At 35.1% G+C, this 22,838-nt stretch overlaps 1 protein-coding gene across 3 annotated transcripts in view; it reads left to right on the forward strand.

Annotated features, from left to right (window-relative positions):
• The first annotated feature begins 835 nt into the window (after positions 1 to 835).
• LOC110373060 (monocarboxylate transporter 12) overlaps positions 836 to 22,838 on the forward strand; it is a 36,490-nt gene continuing 14,487 nt past the window's right edge. Inside the window, exons 1-2 of one of the 3 annotated variants that reach the window (XM_021330170.3) lie at positions 836 to 1,085; positions 17,783 to 18,367. In XM_021330170.3, coding sequence (XP_021185845.3) covers positions 18,214 to 18,367 — 154 coding nt within the window. In that variant the 5' untranslated portion in view covers positions 836 to 1,085; positions 17,783 to 18,213. Of the gene's footprint in view, positions 1,086 to 10,264; positions 10,488 to 17,782; positions 18,368 to 22,838 lie in introns of those variants that run through there. The other 2 variants (XM_064035055.1, XM_021330168.3) reach the window with 2 other exon arrangements.

Raw genomic sequence — 22,838 nt, forward strand, 5'->3', positions numbered from 1 at the left:
CTGCTCATGCGTAAACAATATAGGAAAAAACTAAAATATATCTGAGTTTTGCTCTTTCCTTCAGACATAAGATGCAATATCAATTTTAAAAATAAACTTACTTTTTGTCCCATAAACTCCCCCTCACGTACAGTCATACATTCCCTTCTGATAGGGATATAGGCACCCATATGTGGTAGTTTGCAAGCAAAAAGCATTTGCTCGACGAGCCTAAAACGTGCCCACGTAAAAGCTTTCTGACTTCAGTGTCGTTTGACGCATAGTAAAGAACGGGAAATGTCTTTCAAATTCACAAATGGTAAACGCTAGATACATAGATTTATATAACTGTAAGTAAGATTTTTTGAAATCATTGGCATTGGAAAAAAAAATATTTCATTTATTCAGCGGTTGCTACAGTGACCATAGATTCTAAAGTCGGATCAAGTGTAATTACCTAAGTCATTGAGGTCGCTAAATCATAACACTACTCCCAAACTTGTAAGACCTTGAAGTTAAACTACATAGTTGCTACTAATTCATACTCTACCGTGATTAATTACTTTAATGGAACATCGTTAATCATGTTAACTAAATTTCTCTGTTAGCGTAATTACATTGTAGATTGATTAAGGTACATTTCTTAATTCCTGTTGAACTCCGCGATCCTACGTGATTAGCATACTGAATAAACATTCAGATTGTCAATGCAAATGCTATCGCCATCTCGGCCACACTGAAGGGTCGAATTATTTAGGAAGGAGACAGAATGTTTTATTTTGGCGAGGTGTAGCTGGGCTCGTGTCGCCGCCCAGCGCGCATTCAGTCGCCCATCGCCGGCCGCCGAAAGCGCCGCGCGCGGCTCTTCCACGCACTAAACATAACCTGCAACACGGCCTACTCACATAAACATCAATCATTACTATTACTATACGACAATATGACCATTTTAAACAATATTCTAAACATTAAACAATATGTGATGTGATATAAAACTTAATTCCCCTACGTGTAAGTCACTGAAATTGGGCAAATGAAACAGGGCGATGAAATCAAAACAAAGGTGTATATCGATTGTGTGTATGCGGTTGTTTTAAAGTGATTAGGTATGTACGATGCTTGCTGTCTTTCTCTTCAATTATAGATTGATGCTTTATACATTACACGATTCATAAATAGCTAGAAAATTAATAATTACAAAAAATAATAGAACACCTGTTTGAGTCGCGAGTATAGATATATTTTACATGCCCTCTTTTTTTTAATTCATAATTATTAGTCAAAATAGTATGGAGCATGGTCTTTACATATTAAGATAATTCCAGACTTTTATCGTAGCTACTTATTTTTATATATCTTCACTTAAAATCACAATAAAATAAAATAAAGCCCTCACAGTTATATTGTGTCTCGTTTACGTTCATGGGCAGATTGAGCGTAGAAATAAAATCTGAAACGGTCCGAACGCTGAAAGTAATAAATGTCAGTCTGTCTAGATGTTGTTACTTAAAATCTGCCTTCCGCATCTGCACTCAGGAGACAGCTCTGAAATATGTTTAAAGAAGGATTTATATTTCGCGTTATCACAGTAAACGAGATTAGAAACTTGATCTTTCCCAGCTGACCTAGTTATTTTTAAATTCGCACGCGAACTCAAGTGTCGGTTTAATATAAGATATTCCTTGACATTCGCAGCTTACCAAAGATTGTACTTTTCATTTGTATGAGTCGATCACACATAGCTGGCATGTCATGCGCTCCTTATAATTTAATTTTAGAAGTTAACGGTGAAGGATAAGCGGAAAACCTTGACATACATTATGCAAATTGAAAATAAGTGAATCATGTTCGTATTTCCTTTGTGTTACCGTCTTGGCATTCTTGGCTTTGCAGAAGAAAATAAAATAATGACTTGAATAACAGTCACCAAACACTTTTCAATTGTAATTAATAAAACATTGAGCAGTGGTTAAATAGGCAGGAACAAATTGATTTTAATTATCACGTATTCCTCAACCATAACATCAACATAAAATATACTTTAAACAAAACACATTTATTTAATTGGTTGCGAGTGTGAGCACTACTAACTTCAAGAGCTAGTCCTCTGAATGCTAGAGTGTGTGACATCGAGGTGGGAAACCTTTGAATAATTCAAGTACCTGCGGCCATCGCACGTGGGGCCACGAGCCACGAGCCACGGCCACACCGAGGCACGTGTCGAACGCCCTTAGTGACATACCCTTCAAATACAATAAATAATTTTGCTGTTGTGGAGAGGAACTTATATAACAAGAACGTTTCTCCGTGCGGTTTTGTAGCTCTATGTGAAACGTTCTCTGGTCTATTTACTCAAATATTTTGAAATCTTCTTCTTCTTGGCGAGTCGATGGCAACTTAAATTTTGGAGGCCCAATATTTCGCTACGCATACGGCATTGTCAGTAGCGTTATAAAGGTATATTTTGAAATAAGAATATCACAACTATAATCTTCTATAAAAGCTACATATTATAAACTATAAAAATACTCTCGTCTGAGGTTCAAATAATATAGGTATTGGTACTTAACCTTTAGCAGTATAGCGCTCAAGAGTAATATCCATATGTATTTTTATGAGATTTATTTTTGGAAAAGATTGTGTGGTTAAGAAGATTACCCTCACATATAAACTTCACCTTATTTTAGAATGTACAGAACACAAAGGTCAAGTTCCTGTTTTGTTACCTTTGCAGGAAATAATTCCAAATAACAAATAAATCCATTCATTCATCCATCTACCCACACTCACTTACGCTGATCTTATTATGATTATGATAGTAAGATGGGTGGACAGCTTTTATAGTTATGAGACGAAAAAATAATATTATATCTTTGTAATGGCATGTAATATACGAAAGTTAATCGCATATCCCGCTGGCTCAGGCATAAAATTGCAGGAAAAGTCAAAGAGAAACTTCTTGCTACGTAAAAACTAACGTTGAGAGAGCAATTTCTCTACGATACAAGAATACTTCTTGATTCCTGAAAATCGCTTTATCTATCTTTATTTGGTTGTTTGAACAAGCTAAGCGTAGGACCTAATCCAGCGTCAGATTGTCGCACCGCAAACTTTTAGTCTGCCTAAAGTTTTTTTGGGCCCATAAATCAGTATGAAGATGAATGGCCTACGCACATTGCATAGATCAGGTATTTAGCCGATTTCAGACCGACTGAAAACTTTGATTAGGTTCAAGATACATATATATTTTAAAATGCCAATTCTCGGGTCTACTGTCGTTTGATTGTATAGTCTGTAGTGTATCTACTCTCTAAAGGTTACTTTTTCTATAGTCGCGCGAAGTTTTTACGGGAAGTAGACTAGACCGCGGGCGTAAGTTAGTTTAAGCAAATAAAAACAAAATACGACTGCATAGTTAGAGTTTATTGCTCAGCTGAGACGATAAAGTTATGTTCCTGTTACAAAGACACAATAGTTCAAGGAAATTGCCCTTGGAGAGCCGTTTTCTTATGTCTCGTGAACGACATTTTATTTCCTTTCATTGCTCCACTTCTTACAACGTGCTATTAAAAGTTTAATTAAAATATATGGATGGTGGAAAACTTTATGTATGTAGGTTATACACAACTTTGTAAAAATGGTCGGGTTTTTAGTGTCTCTTAATTTTAATTCCTAATAAATAGGTTATAATCTTAGCTTAATTTATTTTATTTCCCGATAGAGCTTTCTTGACTTCTTACTTTTAATTTACTAAGCACCGTTCATCGTCTTTGCATCCTTCACAATTGAAAAACTTACAAAAAGATATAGCAAACCGAAAGTAGGCTAAGGACATGCAAATTATTATCCAATTACAAACAATACAATACTGACACAGTAATTTTACACTCAGTTACTACTCTCACAACAAGTTTGCCATTCTATTAAGTTGTAAACTGTAGTACGCAGCTGTATTGTGAGAGCCAATCACCCGCCTGTAATCGCGTTACTTGCCGCGTTGCGTCTAAGCGCAAGGGTTGAACGCGAGCGAAAAATGTATCATGTACAGTATAATGTTTTACCGCTTGTTTTATTCGGTCAACAAAACAGATTTTGAGAATATACAAAAGAATTGTTTGCTAATGGCCTACGTGTATGTATAAATGTACCTATGTATCTATGTGTTAGATAAATTGTTTGGTTACGCTATAGTATATTAATTTCATTCTAAAAGGTCAACAATTGGTAGGTACATTTTGTAAAAACGATGCTTCATAATTCGTGCTACTTGTTTATTTTATAAGCGGGAAGACTCAACAATCTCTTCAGCAACTCTTCATTCTTTTGTTGGCTAAACAATGAAATAATCTGCAGATCGCCGCGGAACGAATTAAATGCGACAAAAGATACTATCATATAAAATCTGAGCTTTTTGGAACTATGTGCTTTAACATGATAAGCGTAATATACAATATTCACTGGTAAAAGTGATCACGAAAGTAATAGGTACAAAACGTAACTCGGTTTTTATGGTGGTCTATATTGTAACTTTGCGTTGTAGAGAGTAATAAAACTATTTAGTTGTACTTAGCTGAAGGTAAACTAAATAAACATTATCACTAATTTCTGTATGTTTTACTAGAAGTTCCCATGATACGTGTAGTAAACCCTTCATGAAATTACCGACACTTAAAGTTTCAGTAGTAAAACTTTTCATTATTTAACATTCTACCACTTAAATTCAACATCACATTACTGCTGTTGCCTTAATTACTAGAGAATTTGCCTGCTGACATAATTTTATTCCACCAGCCATATTTTCCCTAATACCCGTAATGGTAATGAGTCCTCAAATAGCTTTCAAACACCTTAAAAGCCATTAGCAAACATACGGGATTCACAAAGGCGGATAAGCGATCCTTTAAGTGCTCAATTCTGTCGAAGGCCTAAATGCTGAGGTTTTAGCGAAAACGTGGCTTAAAGTAGGTTTGCCATACGTTTCGTATTTATACGGAACTGTCACTGAATTTGAGCGGCGCGTCCCGTAGTGGTGCTTGTCCGGTTTTTGTCCTGTATTTCCATTTGTAGGCCCAGATATGACGGAAAAAAACAGTAACGTAGTGGTTTATTATTGAACTGAATTATTGACTGTTGTTTTTTTATAATTGTCTACTACTATAAACCGTACTATTCTCATTTTTATTTTACACTCAAACGTCCCATATCAGTTACCAATAATTATGGTCACCTTAATTAGAGAGGACAATTAGTAGGAGCAAATTAAAGAGCTCATTATGAATGAATTTGTAATGATATTATAACTACTGTAATTAAGTTCCTTTATACATTAGACGTAACATAATTTATTAACAAGAAAAATAGCATTACCAATAATTGTAACACAAAAATAACAAAACGAACAAGATTGATGACACATTCTTGCTGAGTCATGCATGAACCCTGACTCATGGACATTGTACAATAATAACATGTCTGAAGGTATAAGCTACACTGTTTAACATATAAAGCTATAATTTTGTGTAAACGTTACATGAGCATCACCACCAATGAAAAATACATCTCTAGCTAGAAAAATGACGAGTATAATCTCATTACTCAAGTAAAAACTGTGGAAAGAAATGAATAAAAGGGTAAAGAGATCGGTTAGGTACATAGCTATTCGATCATGAGCTTACAGCCAAGCTTTTATCTGAAGTAGATCTTTAACAATATTAAGTACTTACATTATACCTGATCAAATAGCTCGCAAATAATCATTCTTTTACAACAAAGTAATTCACTTTATGCGTGTTTAAAAATAAACTCGTTTTATTAGATGTAATCCATAAGTGTAAATACAAATGCGATACAGAAATCCATTTTGGTAATCTCCTAAAACTCAAACTCATTTATTCAAACTTGGCTACAAAACAGCACTTTTTGAACGTCAACATTTACAAGAGACATCCCCCAAAACGCCCACCTTTCACCACTTCCTACATATTTTTGCTAGGAAGGAAAAGTGGCGCAACAATATCCCCAGCGAAGCCTCCTGAGAAGTACTTGATACAAATATATTTTTCGGTCATAATTATAAGCGAGCTACGTACTTGCACTATCCTACACTAATCTGACCTAACCGATCTGTCCACAGTGAATGGATTATTATGAAAACCGACTAACTGCTCTAAGCATGTTTGTAGGTACATTTTAAAGAATTTAATTCGCGTATGACAACCCTACAGACATGGTACTGTGGTGGCAAATCAATTGTGCGAATACTGTTTCGATGAACGACGTGTTTATTCTCCAATTTTTACGCCTCTCTATTCCATTAGCCGTACGCCATCGCTCCAACGAGATAATAAAGTCTATTCAACTATGTTATTGAACAATTTTGTATCTCTTCTACTTTAAAATTTTCTTCAAAGAACATGATACTGAGTAAGAGATACTTTATTATAAGTACATGGGTTTATTAAGAGTTTGGTGGGACGGAAAATTAATTGATAAATTCTTGGTAGAATGGTTGCCATGTGAAAAAACGCTTTGTCAATATTTAATTATCCCTCGTTAAAACAGCTACCGTTATTATTGTTGGAGCTAAGATAAGTAAAATCCCGTAAGTAACAGCGATAAGAAGTACACTGAACCTTTTGTATTGTATAGATTTAGATATAGCTAATACTAAACCTAATAACGTTTATGAACGAACCAACTCTAAGGTTATTCCCGCTTTGTTTTGCTTTTTTGCATTCTTTTTTAAAGCTGCAGCGTACGTTTTTCCCACACGGGACGAATAAATTGTTCCAAGTGTAGGCGTTTTGGGTATGCATAGTGTAGTTTTGTGAGAGAATCTACAATACGAGAAATTCTCGGGTGACAAAAAATATTTAACAAACACAAAATGTAAAATAAAAACAACCGTAGGTATAATAAGTAGTTTTAAGTCCATTTGATATATAAGGGATTAATTAATCGGGAAAACCAGCAAGGATAACATAAAACATCCACAATATCAACGTCACAACGTAGGGTCCTAACCACTAGACGATCACGGCCTCTGCCTCGTTGGTCTAGCTGTCGCAAGTGCGGCTGCTGAGCACGAGGTCTCGGGTTCGATTCCCGAGTCGGGCCGAAATCGCTTTGTGGGTTTTAGAAGACTTTCACAAAGCAGCCCGGAGCCTGGAATTTGGTGATTGATACACCCGTGCATCGGAGAGCACGTAAATGTCGGTCCTGCGCCTGATCTCTCTCCGGTCGTGTCGGATTTGCCGTCCCATCGGGTTATGAGAGTGAAGGAATAGGGAGTGCACCTGTGTCTGCGCAAATGCTTGTGCACTATAATATGTCCTGCGCAATTGGCTGATCTCCTTAAATGAGATCAGCCGCCGTAGCCGATAATCGGCTAGGAGGACTCATCAACGTCACAGAGAAAATTGGAAGCACTTCAATAACTTTTAAATGAGGAACCGCACCTAAATCTGGAATGCTACCAAATGCACACGTAAAAGAGAAATGCCGAGAATACGCTTCTGAATAAAAAATTTTAAGACAAAGCGAACATCTTTCTTTCTTTGAAGCGGGGAGTGAAATGCACTGGGTACGGTACGGCAGTGACCTTTAGAGTGCCGCGGTACAAATATACGTAAACATGATGCCGGAATAATGAGGGGACACTAATTAAAACGCTACTGTTATTGATGAGTAATGTTGTACTTTTCTTTGTTTCGATTAATGTTTACAATACGCCTACTTATGTCAAATGAAATCATGCAAGGGATTCAGATTTTCTGTATTCAAGTGATAGCTTGCGATAAGTGGCTATTTTGGTACAATAAAACGCATTTCAAATATGGCGCAGATATATTTTGAAGATACTGAAAATGTGTAATAAAAGGTAACGTCTACAAGATAACCAGGTATTTGTAATATATTCAGAAGAGGCAGATAACTGGCTGACATCGACTGACAGAACGGCGCACTTGAGTAACCTATTCGCTTCTGTTCAATCTGACATGTCTGAGACGATAAGATGATCTTTATCTTTGATTCCTAGAACAAAAAACGATTCTATTTTTATGATATAGCCATTTGAAATCATGGATTTTCCAAATAATGTTACAAATACTAACTCCAATATATTCCCTTAGTAATACTTATATCTATTCTTAAACTTTAAGTATTTGTGTCAACAGCCGCACAGTAGGTCGTCAACCAATCGTAAATAGGTTTTCTTACGATTGAATTAATGTTCAAAGCAATTAAAGTCAAGCAGCCTTGCCCGCGGTATGTTTGCAGACCAGTCGACCTCAGCCCTCGTGCCTCCGATCCAAACGACAAACTGCATGAGAATGAGGGCATGATCAATTTGCAGTTATCATTCTTGTACACAGATGGACTTATAATAACGCATTATATAAAATTATTAATGTAATAAATAGATTATTCTTACCTAACAAACCTTCTGTTGTATGTTGCGCATATTCTATGCAACATAACTTCAATGCATTTTGTTGTACTTACTAAAAGAAAAAAAAAGTGATGAAGAATTAAGCGCCGTTTATGACTATCCCAGTGGGAACGTCAAACGTTGAACGATCCAGATACATCCCATATATATGGGATTATCCCATACTACATGATACTTCGGAAATTGTGAAAATCCCTTCATAAATATTTTCTACTAGCTATATTCCCGCGGTTTCACCCGCGTTCTGGGGGAACCAGTACCCGTATGAAACATAGCCTTTGTTAGTCAGGAATGGTGTAACTTTCCGGCAATGAAAGAATTTCTCAAATCGGTTCAGTAGTTTCGGAGCCTTTAGGGTAAAAACAAACAAACAAAAAGAGTTTCCTCTTTACATTTCAATTGATAAATACACATGTTGAGAGGCGGAAACCTTCCCATGGTATGCATAATAAGTGAAGATTTTATAGGAATTTTAGGTAATATTATTATTTTCTTGTTAAATAAAATTCCATAGGTGTACCTTAAAGGCGAAAATGTGTTTCGTAAACAGGAACAGGAAAAACCTATTCGTTGTGTTTATTTGAGTTTTCCTTAAAGTAGATGGAAAGATAATTGCACGATAAAAGATGTTGAGGAACTCATTTATTTTACATCATTTAAAGAGGATTTAGATAAAAGTATTTCCCTATTCAACAATTTCGTAATGACAGCAAACATAGAAATAATTTACGAAAATAATAGAGAAATATTTCAATCAATTTTATTTTCCTCAAATACTTAGTGTACCATAATTGTCCTACGTCGACATAAATCCAAAGAATAAAAACATCATGAAAGTTATTAATCATTGTAACACACTTATGTAACTGCAGAATTTTCCCATTGCAAAAACGTGAAAAATTATCGTCAAGCTAAATGGTTTTCTTGTAAATTGCCGACCGGGCTGTGGCAAGTTTTTCTAGCCCTACAAATCGCTTAGATAATTTTATCTGACCTAGTAACTGAAACGAGAGATACCTTTGATGCTGAGAAACATATACTAATATTATAAATGCGAAAGTGACTCTGTCTGTCTGTTACGCTTTCACGTCTAAACCACTGAACTGATTTTCATGAAATTTGGTACAAAGATAGATTTGACCTTGAGAAAGAAAATAGGATAGTTTTTATCCCGGACTTTTGAAGAATTCTCTTGGAAACGCTATATAACCAAACTCTACGCGGGCAAAGCCGCAGGCGGAAGCTAGTATCGTATAAAGATATCTTAACTTTTTGTCCTCAATACTGATCTTGATAGGTCTATATACATAGATAGGCGAATGATTTGTAGTAGACAGGTGCCATAATAAAAATTGGAGAACTATTGTTTTTTTTTTTTCAGTAGAAAATTGTCTGAACAGCTGATGTTTTTATTTTTAACGCAGCGGTTGAATGGACTTTATATTATTAGTTTACAAATCGCTAAAACGTAAAAATATGTAATTTTGCAAAACGAGCAAATAGCTATAGAAGAATTGTTTTACTCACGTAGGTAAGCTTTAATAAGTTTTCCAAAGGGCTTTGGTAGTTATTGTAGGAAGTAACTTTTAAAATTTAAAATAGGTTATAGTTATATATAAGTAATGCCACGTAAGTAAAATCACACTGATATCTCCGTTACTCTTAATACCGCGGAAAAAGTGATGCAAATTATTTCATATCATGCACCTATCGACGAAAACCAAATAGTGTTGAAAAATCATATTATTATTACCGCATCCTCTTTGCTCAGCTCAGTTCAAACAATGTTCTTTATTCCATTTTCAAATAAATACTTTATCAAATAAATATCAGGCGTGTGTTTCCTCGGTTATCTGTTATTTTCGTTGTCAGTCAGAGGGCGGGAGCGCGCGCGATTGGACGCCCGGTCACTATACACGTCACGACAGCGCCGACAGTGTTTTCTGAGTTTTTCTTCGTAACGTAGTTCACATAAAAAGTGTTTTAATTTAAAACAAACTTTCAAGAACTGCAATTTTATACAGTTAAGACTAATTGACTTTGTTATTTACTGTAAGTGAGTGTACTTTCTTTTGTTTTTGTTTTCTTAGTGCTAAAATGATGATGTTTTTTTAGGGCGTCACGTCTATTGGTTTATTTTTATTACATATCATCGTGCCCCTGAGTCTTAGTGTGCCTTAGTTTTCAGTAGAATCGCTAACTTAATTTTAAATTACTGTAGTGCATGTTACAGAAACATAGAACCACGTGCGTTGTGTTATTTTTGGCGCGCATCTGACATGCAGTTTTTAAAAACAAAGACTATAATCTGCAACCTCGTAGTTTGTTTTGTTTATTATTGAGCCGGATGTTTCTAACATGCAATAATTATAAATAATGTAGCACACGAAGTACGATCGCATTAGCATTTTGATATTTATAAAATTCTTTGTATTTATATAATAAATACCTACTGTTCATGCTGATAATTTAAATTTTAACGCTGCATTTGCGCAGTAATCAGTCGATTGAAATAAACAAAATTAACAGTAGTTCAAGTTATGTAGCTACGCACAAACATTTACCTTTAACGATGCATTATGCATTGAACCTATCTCATTAGCTTAATTATTATCAATTCCTTTGTTTCGACTAATTATTTGGTTACCCTAATGGTACTCAATAAGGCCATTGATACTATTATATGGTTCCTAGTACTACGTTTGACACACTAACTCTGTTATCATATGAACAATGCGTGTTAATTGGTTATTTCGGGCCAATTGTATGGCATCTCTGACCGTGGACGGCGATGTCCCAACATTAGTCATTTTTATAATGATTTATGGTGACCATGCCTACAGGACATCAAAACATTGCTTCTAAATTGTTTCGATCGTTTTTCAACAAATATCGTGAAAGAAATATCAAGCGGTGAAGATATTTATGAAATAGAATAGTTACTTCATAAGTATGTATGTAAATAAATGTTTCTGTTCACATGAATACAATTTTATAATCTCTTCTGCTTTGTAAAATAATCTCGAAGAAGAATTTTATTTATATTAAAAGCGCTTACATGTTAGCAATACTAAACTCCATTGTTTACGAATGTATTCATAACATACTTTTCTCTTAACTGACTATTTAATCTTTAATAACAAGATAAAACATTGCATTGCAGATTACAATATTTTATCCGCATATCAGGCTGCAACAGCTTTATCAGTCAAAAAATAACAAATATCTAGGTTGAATTTGTACCTAATCCAGGTTGAAATATATGTATATGGAGCTGACAACTAAATCTTCTTTCATATTTGTTGGGGTCAGCTACAAATCCGCTTGAACACGTATTGATAAGAATGTTTTCGATACTTTGTTGGCAAGGTCATGTATACACCTGAGGAAGAAGATAATTATGTATAGTATAAAGTAAGTCTTAAATGAATGAATGCCGGTAATATCTGGAATCCGATCGATTTCCATGGGTGTCCATTATTATTAATATTGAGGGCGTCATATTTTATTATTTATATTTTATTGATCGATTCAACTAAATAATTATAATATTCTGCTCCAAAAAAAGGACAATTGGAGACAAATTATATATATATAGTATAATAAATACTTAAACAGTAGAAATAGAATCGTCATTAAAATGCAACCCTAAAGTTCAACCTTATTAATAATACCTGGCCAGTAGCGCACATAATTAATTCACCTTCTCGTCCTTGTTGACTCCTGAAAGTTTCAGAGATAAGCCCCGATAACACCCCTCTGAATATCGACACATTTCGAGTTTCAGGGCTTTCACTGGCGCTTTACAACCTCATAATTAGTGAGAGATAACTTAAGGGTCATCTTCCTGGTATTAAATTAACCTTCGTAGCAAATTTTGGACCCTAATCAAGCTTTCAATGTATTGCCAAAAACCGCACAAATAAACAAGGCAAGGCAAGTTAATATCTAAGTTGTTGTTAATGTATAAATAATAGTCATTTATCATGGCCACGTATTGTAATGTTAAAGCAACTTCTTCTTAATACATAATTAAAGTAGAAATAGAAAATCCAAACTCAAACCCAAAACCATCAAGGCCTCAGAACCACCTGCGTACTAATTAATACCGCTAACAACATCTGCGAATTGTTCCAATTAGGCGATTATTTCAATATTTCTCATGATCACTCATCGTAATGTCCGATATGACTCAGTCTTTAACAAAGCTAATTGTTTGCGGAAAAATCTGTATTAATCATCCAAATAATTGTAAGTAGTTTACGTCCAGCACTTTAAGGGACGTCCTATGATAAAAATACATAATTTTTATGTTTCTAAGTTTAGAATTATGTAAATTATTGTTTTTAAACGGTTTTTAATCGTATTAAGTCACATTTATTTTATCTTCATAAGTTTTAACATCATCGTCGTCCATTTGATGTCCTATTTGCCCTAAAAGGTCATTTATATAAAGCATCAAACTACAAAAAAATACCTTATTGCGCAACATAATTAAGGTGGAATTCCGAAGTTTACATAACTGTCGATACGTAACAAATATCGATACTGAATAGTGATGTAACAATGTACGGTTTGGGGTGTAACAGGAACGTAACCGACCTTTTATCTCCGCGATAACAGACACCAGCTAGGGGCAATCGTCACGTGCGTCATCTCACAACGTCTTACACCATATCGGAACTACTGGTTCGTGATAAACATGTTTATTCCGGTTACAATTTGCTTTATAAAGAAAATTTGTATCTGTTTATCTAGCATGTTGTTGCTGTTGTTCCTCGTCCAATGAGGAAAAATCCCAGCATCTGGACAATCTATACTTACCATGATTTTGGGAAGAGTTTCGCAGAAATGGAAAAATGTTCTAAAGCTATACATTTCTTGCGATCTGAGGTTCATGAATAATATAGAAAAATATATAATTTCTAATATAAATATCCCCAAAAAAATCCCTAGAAAGTCTTACGAAGTAACAATTTGCGGTACGGTCGATATGGTAAAGTCCTTTCGCAGTGCGCGTTTACACCGCGGGGTTGCGAAGGATATATTACTCTGACGGCATAGTAAATGGCTTCTACATTTCATGCTAAGTTTTCTGTGGTTTACCCAGAGCTTACTCCATCAGTTAGTCATGTAATCAATCACGGAACAAATAGAAAAAACTAGAAGTAAACAACTGTAAATCTTCAAGTTGTATCGGGATCAATTTCAATCAAAGTTTTGGTGAAATCTGTTCAGCAGTTTAAGCTGTCTGAGGGATTAACTTACAAAACATAACCTATAGTATAAAACTATAGTCAGTACAACCAACGTTCTTACAATATCTGATAGAATCTTATTCCTGCCATAACGTGAACCATTAAAGCAGCTTATGGTTATAATATAAATTAAATTAAATTATGTACAAACGGACTAATGAACAAACGTAGGTACCTACATACATAATCCTCAGTGGTAATAGTTTCTACCATTAATGTATAACATGCCTTCAATGTATCGGATTATTCCACATCAATGTGAGAGTACTCAAGTACCTCTAAAGGCAAAGCGTGATGCGTAATTAATTATTGTTATGATCTTGTTTCTCAGAAACTATTGCATAAATTATATTGTATCGGGTTGTTAAACTTAGCTTTAGTTGCAACTTCTTATTAATTATTGCTGCATGTTTCATTATTAAAAATCTTTGATGCGTATTTTGGATCACTACATCGAAATTAGTACCAAAAAAATCTTATCTAAAATACCTGCAATAAAGTTCTGTGATCAATAAAAAAAATACGGGAAAGAGGTATCTACTCAAAAATATATTTAAAATGTAACTCACGAGAAGCGAAACGATGTTGAGGAAACTTTGTCTCAACAAGGACCATACTTTGAAATCGCCAAGTCGCAGTACATAAGTATTCAATGCTCGTTTCTAAACAAGAAACGTCCTTTGAACTGCTCAAGCTAGAACAGTAAAGAACTCTATGATATAATTCTTCTAAGAAACTAAGTATAACCCTAGGTTCACGTGATATCTTAATGTCATTGACAGATTTATCGATAACATTTTATCGATCGTTCGAAGACGACACTTTTTATGAATAAAGGGCTTACTATCAAGACAGTCTTATCTATCTATCATGCATAAGTTACACATTGATTGATATGTCATAAATGTTCTAAAGGACATTATATCAAGTAGACACGTGTACGTACTTGGATAATATTATGAAGTAATAATCAAAAAATTGTGACCTCAGTTGCTACAACAACATGCTAATATCTATCTGTGATAATTACGAAAAATTGCTTGTTCATGAAAAGCGCTATCTATACAACATTATTATCTATTCAATATTAGGTATCCAAGCAATATCGGTACTTAATCTATGACACAGGGTGGTCCCATCTCTGTGTTTTCCCACTAGTGAATTTTCCGTTCCGTTTTATCCCTGCTGCACATTTCGAGCGACAAAGAATCTGAAGCACTGTTTCACGTGTCATCGTTTGAACTGGTAGTTGTCAATTGTTTGCTGTCGCACTTATTACCGGCCCGTGCGATTCTTTCGGGAAAAAACCGTACGGAAAATCGACTAGTGTGAAAGCGTTGTGAGGATGAACTACGTCAAAGTTGTACGTAGAATTGCTATCACGTGGGAAGCAACAGATATATTTATCAGAGTTTCGGGAAGGCCCTTTTGGAGCACCGATATCTAAGTACTTTGTACATCAATCATGTTTATGGACAATGATTTCCTATTCATTTTATGTAGCAAGATTGTCTATCACTTCTCTGTCCGTTTCTTTCTTTCATTTGGTTATAATTGGTTTTCCCCATAAATTACTTGTAATAATTAAGATGTGTTAGATTACATTTTATGGCTTTATACGTGTACTAAACACACAGAAAAGAGAATTAGTTCCATTCTACAAAATGTTAATTAAATTAATCTATTAAAATCTCGCTTTAAAAGTAGGTACTCAAATAGGACTCACTTAACACTAGAAATAAATTAAGCAATTCATTTTGTTTCTGAGAAGTTCCTTCAAGAGAAAGTTAGGTTTCTTCTTTAGTGTTTATTATTACAGTTTATCTGTCAATTAACTTTAGTGAAATTACAATCTGATACCTAAATATTAATAAATTCATTGATAAATATCCTATCGTAAGATCTTAATGTGAAACGTAAGACATACCTGGAATAATCCCGAACATATATTTGATTAATCAAACGTTAAATGACTACAGTTATACTTTATGACAAAGCAGTAAATCAAACCAAAATCATATTCAAATTATCTTATCGAGAAATCACTTACAACGCCAAGGTGTGATATCGATTAGTTTTATTTAAAGAGACTCGTAGGTTATAGTATACCTAGACATTCCATTTAAACTTTCTGTGTAAAAATATGTAGGTTATTAAAACTTTTTCATATTTATGTGTAGGTACATACCACACTTTGTTATTTCTTTTTTGTTTGCCGTAATACTGTTTTTATTGAGTTTATCAGTTCAAAAACAATTTCGACGTTGTTCAAACACGCCAAATTTCATGCTTGTTGGTCTTTATTCGCGTCTACTTTGTAACTATGTGAAGCTTCATTTATTATTAATGCAAAACAAATTGGTATAGCCTCCATTATCTAACATAATAGAAATGACGAAACTTTGTTAATTTTACGCGCTTTTATTCTCATATAAAAAGAAAATTAGGAGATTAAAACAACAAGAGAATCTGATTACTGAAATTAAATGTTCTGTACTTTATTTACTTATTTAATTCAGCTCTTAATAAAAGAATTTAGTTGTATTCTTTCTTTCTGGTCGTTCCCTCAATGCTGAGGATCGTGACTGTATGTCAATCTTCTCCACTCGGTCCGGTTCTGCGCCATATGTACCGCTCCCCGTATCTGGCCTCCCGTCACCTCTTTGAGGTGGTCCACCCATCTAGCTGGTGCTCTTCCTCTAGCGCGCTTCCCCTCCATTTGTCCGAGAATGATGAGTCTCTCCAGGCTATGCAATGGAGATCGCATTATGTGCCCAAAGAAACTCCGGATTCTTTCCTGGCACGTAGTCAGCAGACGCTTGGCAACCTTCAGCTCTTCGAGAATGGAGACATTGGTCCTCATAGCTGTCCAAGGAATGCGTAGCAGCTTTCTCCAGCACCACATTTCAAAGGCATGGATCTTTTTGCGGTCCTTTTTCCTGAGACACCAAGTCTCCACCCCGTACAGGAAAATAGAGAAGACCAACGTACGAACCAAACGCATCTTAGTTACTCGGCGAATATTACGTATATTAGTTGTATATTTTAATATTAAAGTAATAAAATTTACAGTATTACAAAGGCAACGTTTGTTTAAGAAATGTCATAACTCAAGCGTATCTCTGATCAAGTATTTGCATGAATTGTAGGACTTAATAAATTAGGAACTAAATAAGGACTCTCTATTTTGTTTAGTTATAAAACTTAATATACGGTTTTAACTATACATACATTTTTTGGTATCAAAACATGTAAACTCTCGTATTTTAAAGCCAGATATGAAAGTAGTACACCCGAATAGATTTTCATCTATAGGTACATAACGTAGGCACTTTCGTGCCTACGTTCCTTTTTCAGTCAAACTTTAACTCTTTACATGATTGATGAAACAAACAATTAAAAGTTCTTACATAATGCGAGTTTACTAAAGAAACTTCCATACAAAATACATTTAATCAGGACACATTACTTTCGCAAATATTGTAGTCTTTTATTTTAATACTCAAATATTACGTAAAGTACCCGTCTGGGACGGTAAACATGAAACCCAATATTTATATAGCCTATCTGTGCTAAGATATATTTGACTTGAATATATTACTATCTCAAAGAATCATACATAATGATAAGCTGTTCTCTTTAAAAGTAAATCTTCGTGGCGCCAGACAGACCTTTTTCAAAGCGAACTTTGGAAAAGTGACGTCATTCGTAACAGACCGACAATACACTTGTCATCATAAAATATCCCTTACGTGATTATTTTAGCATAAAAATATGATACTGAAATCTGACCCGATAACAAATCCTTGACCGTACTGACAAGTTATTACAAAATACGCATTTTATTTTATGAATTCTCGCACTTTATGATAAGTTTCTTACGAAATCGGTTAGGTACTTTACTTAAAATAAAGCTGTGACTCACCATAAGATATTTTTTAAAGCTGTCTTCAAAGTAGAGTGTAAACAGATATAATAGTCGCTCATATTTTCTGGTTTTCATAAATAAACGGACGAATCACTACTGACCAACTCAATTTTGTTAATGGACTTGATATTTATATCTAATGATATACTGTTATTTTTGTTTCAGATAAGAATTTACACCTAAAAGAAGATGTTTTGCGTATCCTGGAACACATCGATATTTGACACAGAAGTCTTAAATCGCAGATAGATATAAAAACCATGGTCTATGACCACACGTAGAATTAAACACTCATCATTATTTCTATTATCTCTTCCTCAATCGCTTCCCCTGCTCTTTTAATTACAAAACTTTTATATAGGAAATAAATATACCTACTAAATAATAAAGCACATAATAAATCAATAACATATCTTAGCGACAATATACTAAAATAACGTACAACATATTTTTAATATTAACTCAGATTTTAAAGGATAATAAGAGGAATATATTTAGGGAGTTTAAAGTATTCATATCAAGTGAAGCCTTAGTGAGCAAGGAAGTATATAGAGCTAAAGTAATATCGTGCCAAAGAGAGTAGTACAAGCTTGAAGATGTCTCACGGCGTGGTGCAGAAGAGCGAGAAGAACGGCAACGGTGCGCAGGCGCAGGATTCGTCGCGCGACAGCACGGACAGCCCGCCGCCGCCCCCCGATGGGGGATGGGGGTGGATGGTCGTCTTCGCTTCGTTTATGATCCATATTGTCAGTGAGTATTATCATCTTATATTTATTTATTTTTATCCAATAGTAAGTAGATAATTATGCACCTATGTTTTTACAACACACTTATGAATTAATACACGTAAAATTGCCCACAATTATTTTTTTAGGTACCTACATCTATACATATAATAAATCTGTAGAAAAGTAATTTTTGTACATTGAAGAAATTGTCAAAAAAAATAGCCAGCATGTTAAAGGATAACTAACAGAACCCATTTCCATCATTTTTGTAATTTTTGTCTGTTTGTCTGTTTGTCTGTTTATCTGTTTGTTCGTTCGGGATTCACGTAAAATCTACGAATTCAATGCAGACAATGCTTATATACAAAAATTCTACGTAACTTGGGGTATTACTTAGTTTTTGTTTCATCGAAATCGATTCACTCTATCAAAAGATATGATTAATTTTGTGAATTCAAGATGTAAAATATTACGACACGCAATCTGTTTGTCAAAACTGTACATTTGAATGTTGTACTTATATTAGTTGATCGGCCTATTATTAACCTTTACACAGAAAATCACACCTTCATAAGTAACTTCGGAAGAAAAAAAAAATGAAAATTTTGTTTAGCCAAGGTTAAAGTAGCTCCATCTGTGGTAATCTGTGTTAAATAAAATACATAAAATTTGTCAAAGGAGCGAAGTGGTAAATGACAATAAATTACCATACATTCTTTATAGAGGATAATTATTTGGACAACAGATGGAGTTGTGTATTTTCCGTAATTCACCATATTTTAACAGGTAGTGTAATTTTTCGATAGACATTTCAATAGTGTTTGTCAGTTTGCCGTGCTACATCAAAATCCAATTATAATTATTACCTTGATGAAAGGAAAATTAATAGTTATCAGCGAAATTTAAAACGGTGCCATCTAAATTATTTTTTGAACATTATGTCAAAAATGATGACTTTAGTATAACACTTAATTATCATTTAAAGTTACAGATGGAGTTCATATCAGGATTTTTTCATAAACATAGTTTAGCTTATCTTCCACTAATGTGGTGGCCTTAAAACAAATTACTTTGAGTGAGTAGTATTAAGTAGACCTTAATTATTTTTTCTGATGCAAAATATGTAAACTTAATCCAAGAAGAAAGGAGGATCTATCTCTCGCAAGCGCTGCTAAGCGTGAGGTAGGTAGGTAATGTAGGATTCTGTAGCTTTAAGAACAAGCCCAGATACAAAGTGCAGATAAGAAATGGGAGCTTTCTCGATTTAATACCATACACACGTAAAATGCTTTATGCGTCTGAAAACGTACAAATTGCGCGTCGCATACCAGAGACATGCTTACTGTCAACTTCTGATCGCAAATACACTGGTTACGATTACGAACAGTCTCAGTAAGACCCGAGCCAAGTCTAAAAAAACACCTTTTATATAAAACTACGTTTGATGTCATTCAATCACAAAGACAGAATTGTTTTCTGTTGCAAATCCTATCCACCTGTATCCTATCCTAATCCAGCATGCATTGCAGATGTGCATTGCACAAAAACCAATGGTATCCTATTCGAGAAGTCAAAAGACTCGACCTGCCAACGTCAGCTTCTGCGCTAAGCAAGTGTTCTTAATAGTACCATCAGAATTACATTCATCGTTGAATGAGGTGAATAAATTTTCAGAAACCACAATAACAGTAGGAGCCAAAGCATGTGATCGCTTCATAGAGCTCTGATTGGCCCCAGGTGACCAAGTCAGGTCTGATTTGTTCGTTCATCAGATCTTTGAAAGTGTTTCGGTGGATACTTACTGTCGTCCTGTGTGACACAAAATATGATATATAAACGTCCTCCGCAAGAGCGAAATTTTCCCGGTGTGCGGTAGTGACGCACAGTATACAACACTTATGTTTCTTTCGATTTGCTGGCTCCAACCAAGAATTGTCAAATTGCAAGCGAACATTTTGAAAATCTTGGCAAAACTGCAGGTTTCAAGTACGAACAGATGAAGTGGACTCTCACAGATACGTACATTTTGCCTATTCGTGAACTAATGCAAACATTTCGATGGAGTCCCGGCTTAGGCCTCCCCCGCATTAGGCGTGCGCGATCCTCGGGCGTGTGAGTAGCGCGGGCGCCGCGCGTGCGTCGCGAGCGCGCTGCGTGAGCGTCGCGTTTTGCTGCCCTGCGGCATTTACCTACAGCGAGCTCGAGGCGCGCACGCACCGCTCTCCTTGAAGGCGAATAAAAAGGGAAGAATTGCTAAGGCGTTTAGCGGACGGCGGGGATAGCGGGCGAAGGGGTAAGAACGCAACTCGAGCGCCGCGTGCTCGCCGCGAGCGCGTCGCTTGCACTCTTCACACATGCCGCAGGGCAGCAAAACGCGACGTTCATGCAGCGTGCTCGCGACGCCCGCGCTACTCACACGCCCGAGGATCGCGCACGCCTAATGTGGGGTCAACCTTACCATAGTGAGTAAGTGCACAGAAAATCCCCGTCATACAAGTGATTCTCCCCAGTAGTGAAACTATCCTACCCTATGCGCCTGCTGATGATGATTACTCATTTTATCATCCATCCAGCTATTCCCCAACTATGTTGGTGTTGCCTTCCAGTCACCGAATCTGTTTGAGTACCAATATTTTGCTTGGAGCGACTACCTATCTACCTATCTTCAATCCAGTCTCACTACACAAGACGATATCCGTGGTGAAACTGACAGACTTTCTGGCTTCTGATTAGTCGCAGCAGCTGCAGAAAATGTACAAATGACAGCTTTGTCAGACTCAAAGCATATAGACATAGATTATAACTGTTTCCTGTGAAAATTACTTACGCACCATACGCAATAATTTTCCAAATTGGCTGACTAGATCCAGAGATATTCACAACGTCACAAACTTTACTTCTTTTGTTTAGATAAATGGTCACATCCACAACACAACCTTGATCAATGAATCTATGCGACTGCTAAGTGCTAATCCTAATTATACTGTCACGTGAAAGAATGACCCTACGGGATAAGTAGTATTTTGACTATTCTATATTGCCTACGCAGACGAAGTTGCGGGCAACAGCTAGTACTTTATAAATCTAGATATTATTTTTCCAATTGTCATTTTGATAACTTATTAACTCCCCGCTTTAGTCAATCTGTAATAAGTTATACTAATAACAACGGAGCAGGTACCGCATTGAACTTCTGCTAGTAACAGTGACGAGGCAACCCGCCCTTTATCATTTAAGACAGGAAAGCTTTCCCTCTCTGCTATTATAAAACCTTTAACAACGTTAAAACGATTTAATCCTCTACAGACCTTGATATTTAACTTCTACTAAAATATTCCGCTGCTTCAAAATTAATGTGTACTGAACTGATATAGAAATAGAAGCAAGGGCTTTTAAGTAAAAGCCTATTAAATAAATAAAAAGCTTGATCATTGTTTATACATGCTCTTAGGGCTTACTACACTTTATACTTAGCCTTTCTTACAATCTATGCACCTACATACATATTTCATTTACAGGTCTAGATTTATGTACACAATTTCAATCGAAATTCAGCTATTCACTCCGCAATAAAAAACCACGTAAAAAGTGAAAATGGACGCACTGAAACAAGCGAGCTTGTATGGTGACCTTGGCCAATAGTAAAAGAACTATAGTAAAAAACTAGTATAATGCTAGTTTTCATACTATTTAAAATCATTTAATCCCTATACATAACACATTTTTGTTACCTCTCTTAATGTCTACCATCCCGATGACATCCGTCGGCGTCTATTTACAAATGGCTACCTAAACCTGATGGAGATTTCATTATGAAACCTTATTTTTTAACAAAACCATTATTATTTTATTATATCTTTATTTCGGCCAATAGGACCCTTTGAAAAATTTGGCAATAAGGGAAATTAATACCGGTTTCCTCACTCATGAGATAGAAGAAAATTTTTTAATGAAATTTTCTTTCCTAGGAATTTTCCAAAATTTTTACTACGAAAGTAGTTTTTTTTTTATATAATGTCCGTATGTGTGCATAGTTATTTCAAGGTTTTAATGCTCTTAAAATGTGTTATCACTGAATAATGACGCAGTTACGCGTACATTGTATACCCACATGTCTTGTTTGAACTTAAATGTAAACATTTATATTATGTATTTGTACATATTTTCACATAAAACGTATAGATGTACATTCAGAAGCTCTATTTAACTTCGCACTATTTATATCTTCTATTTAACAAACATTATGATACCAGCTTCTGTGATTTTACTGCAAACATTCATGGCAATGTAATTGTTGTTTGATTACACGGTGATAATAGTTGTTATCTACTATTATATTTTACAGATTCTACTTTAAGTGCTTTAGTACCTCAAATATCATTATTTTAAGAAGATAAAACAAAAACAAATATTTTAGAGTCGTTAATAAAGATAATTGTCTGAAATCACCCTCAACATTCAAGCCAGAGAATATTATTTACTGGAATAGACGT

Source organism: Helicoverpa armigera, chromosome 6 (genome assembly GCF_030705265.1).
Source record: "Helicoverpa armigera isolate CAAS_96S chromosome 6, ASM3070526v1, whole genome shotgun sequence".
Lineage (NCBI taxonomy): Eukaryota > Metazoa > Arthropoda > Insecta > Lepidoptera > Noctuidae > Helicoverpa > Helicoverpa armigera.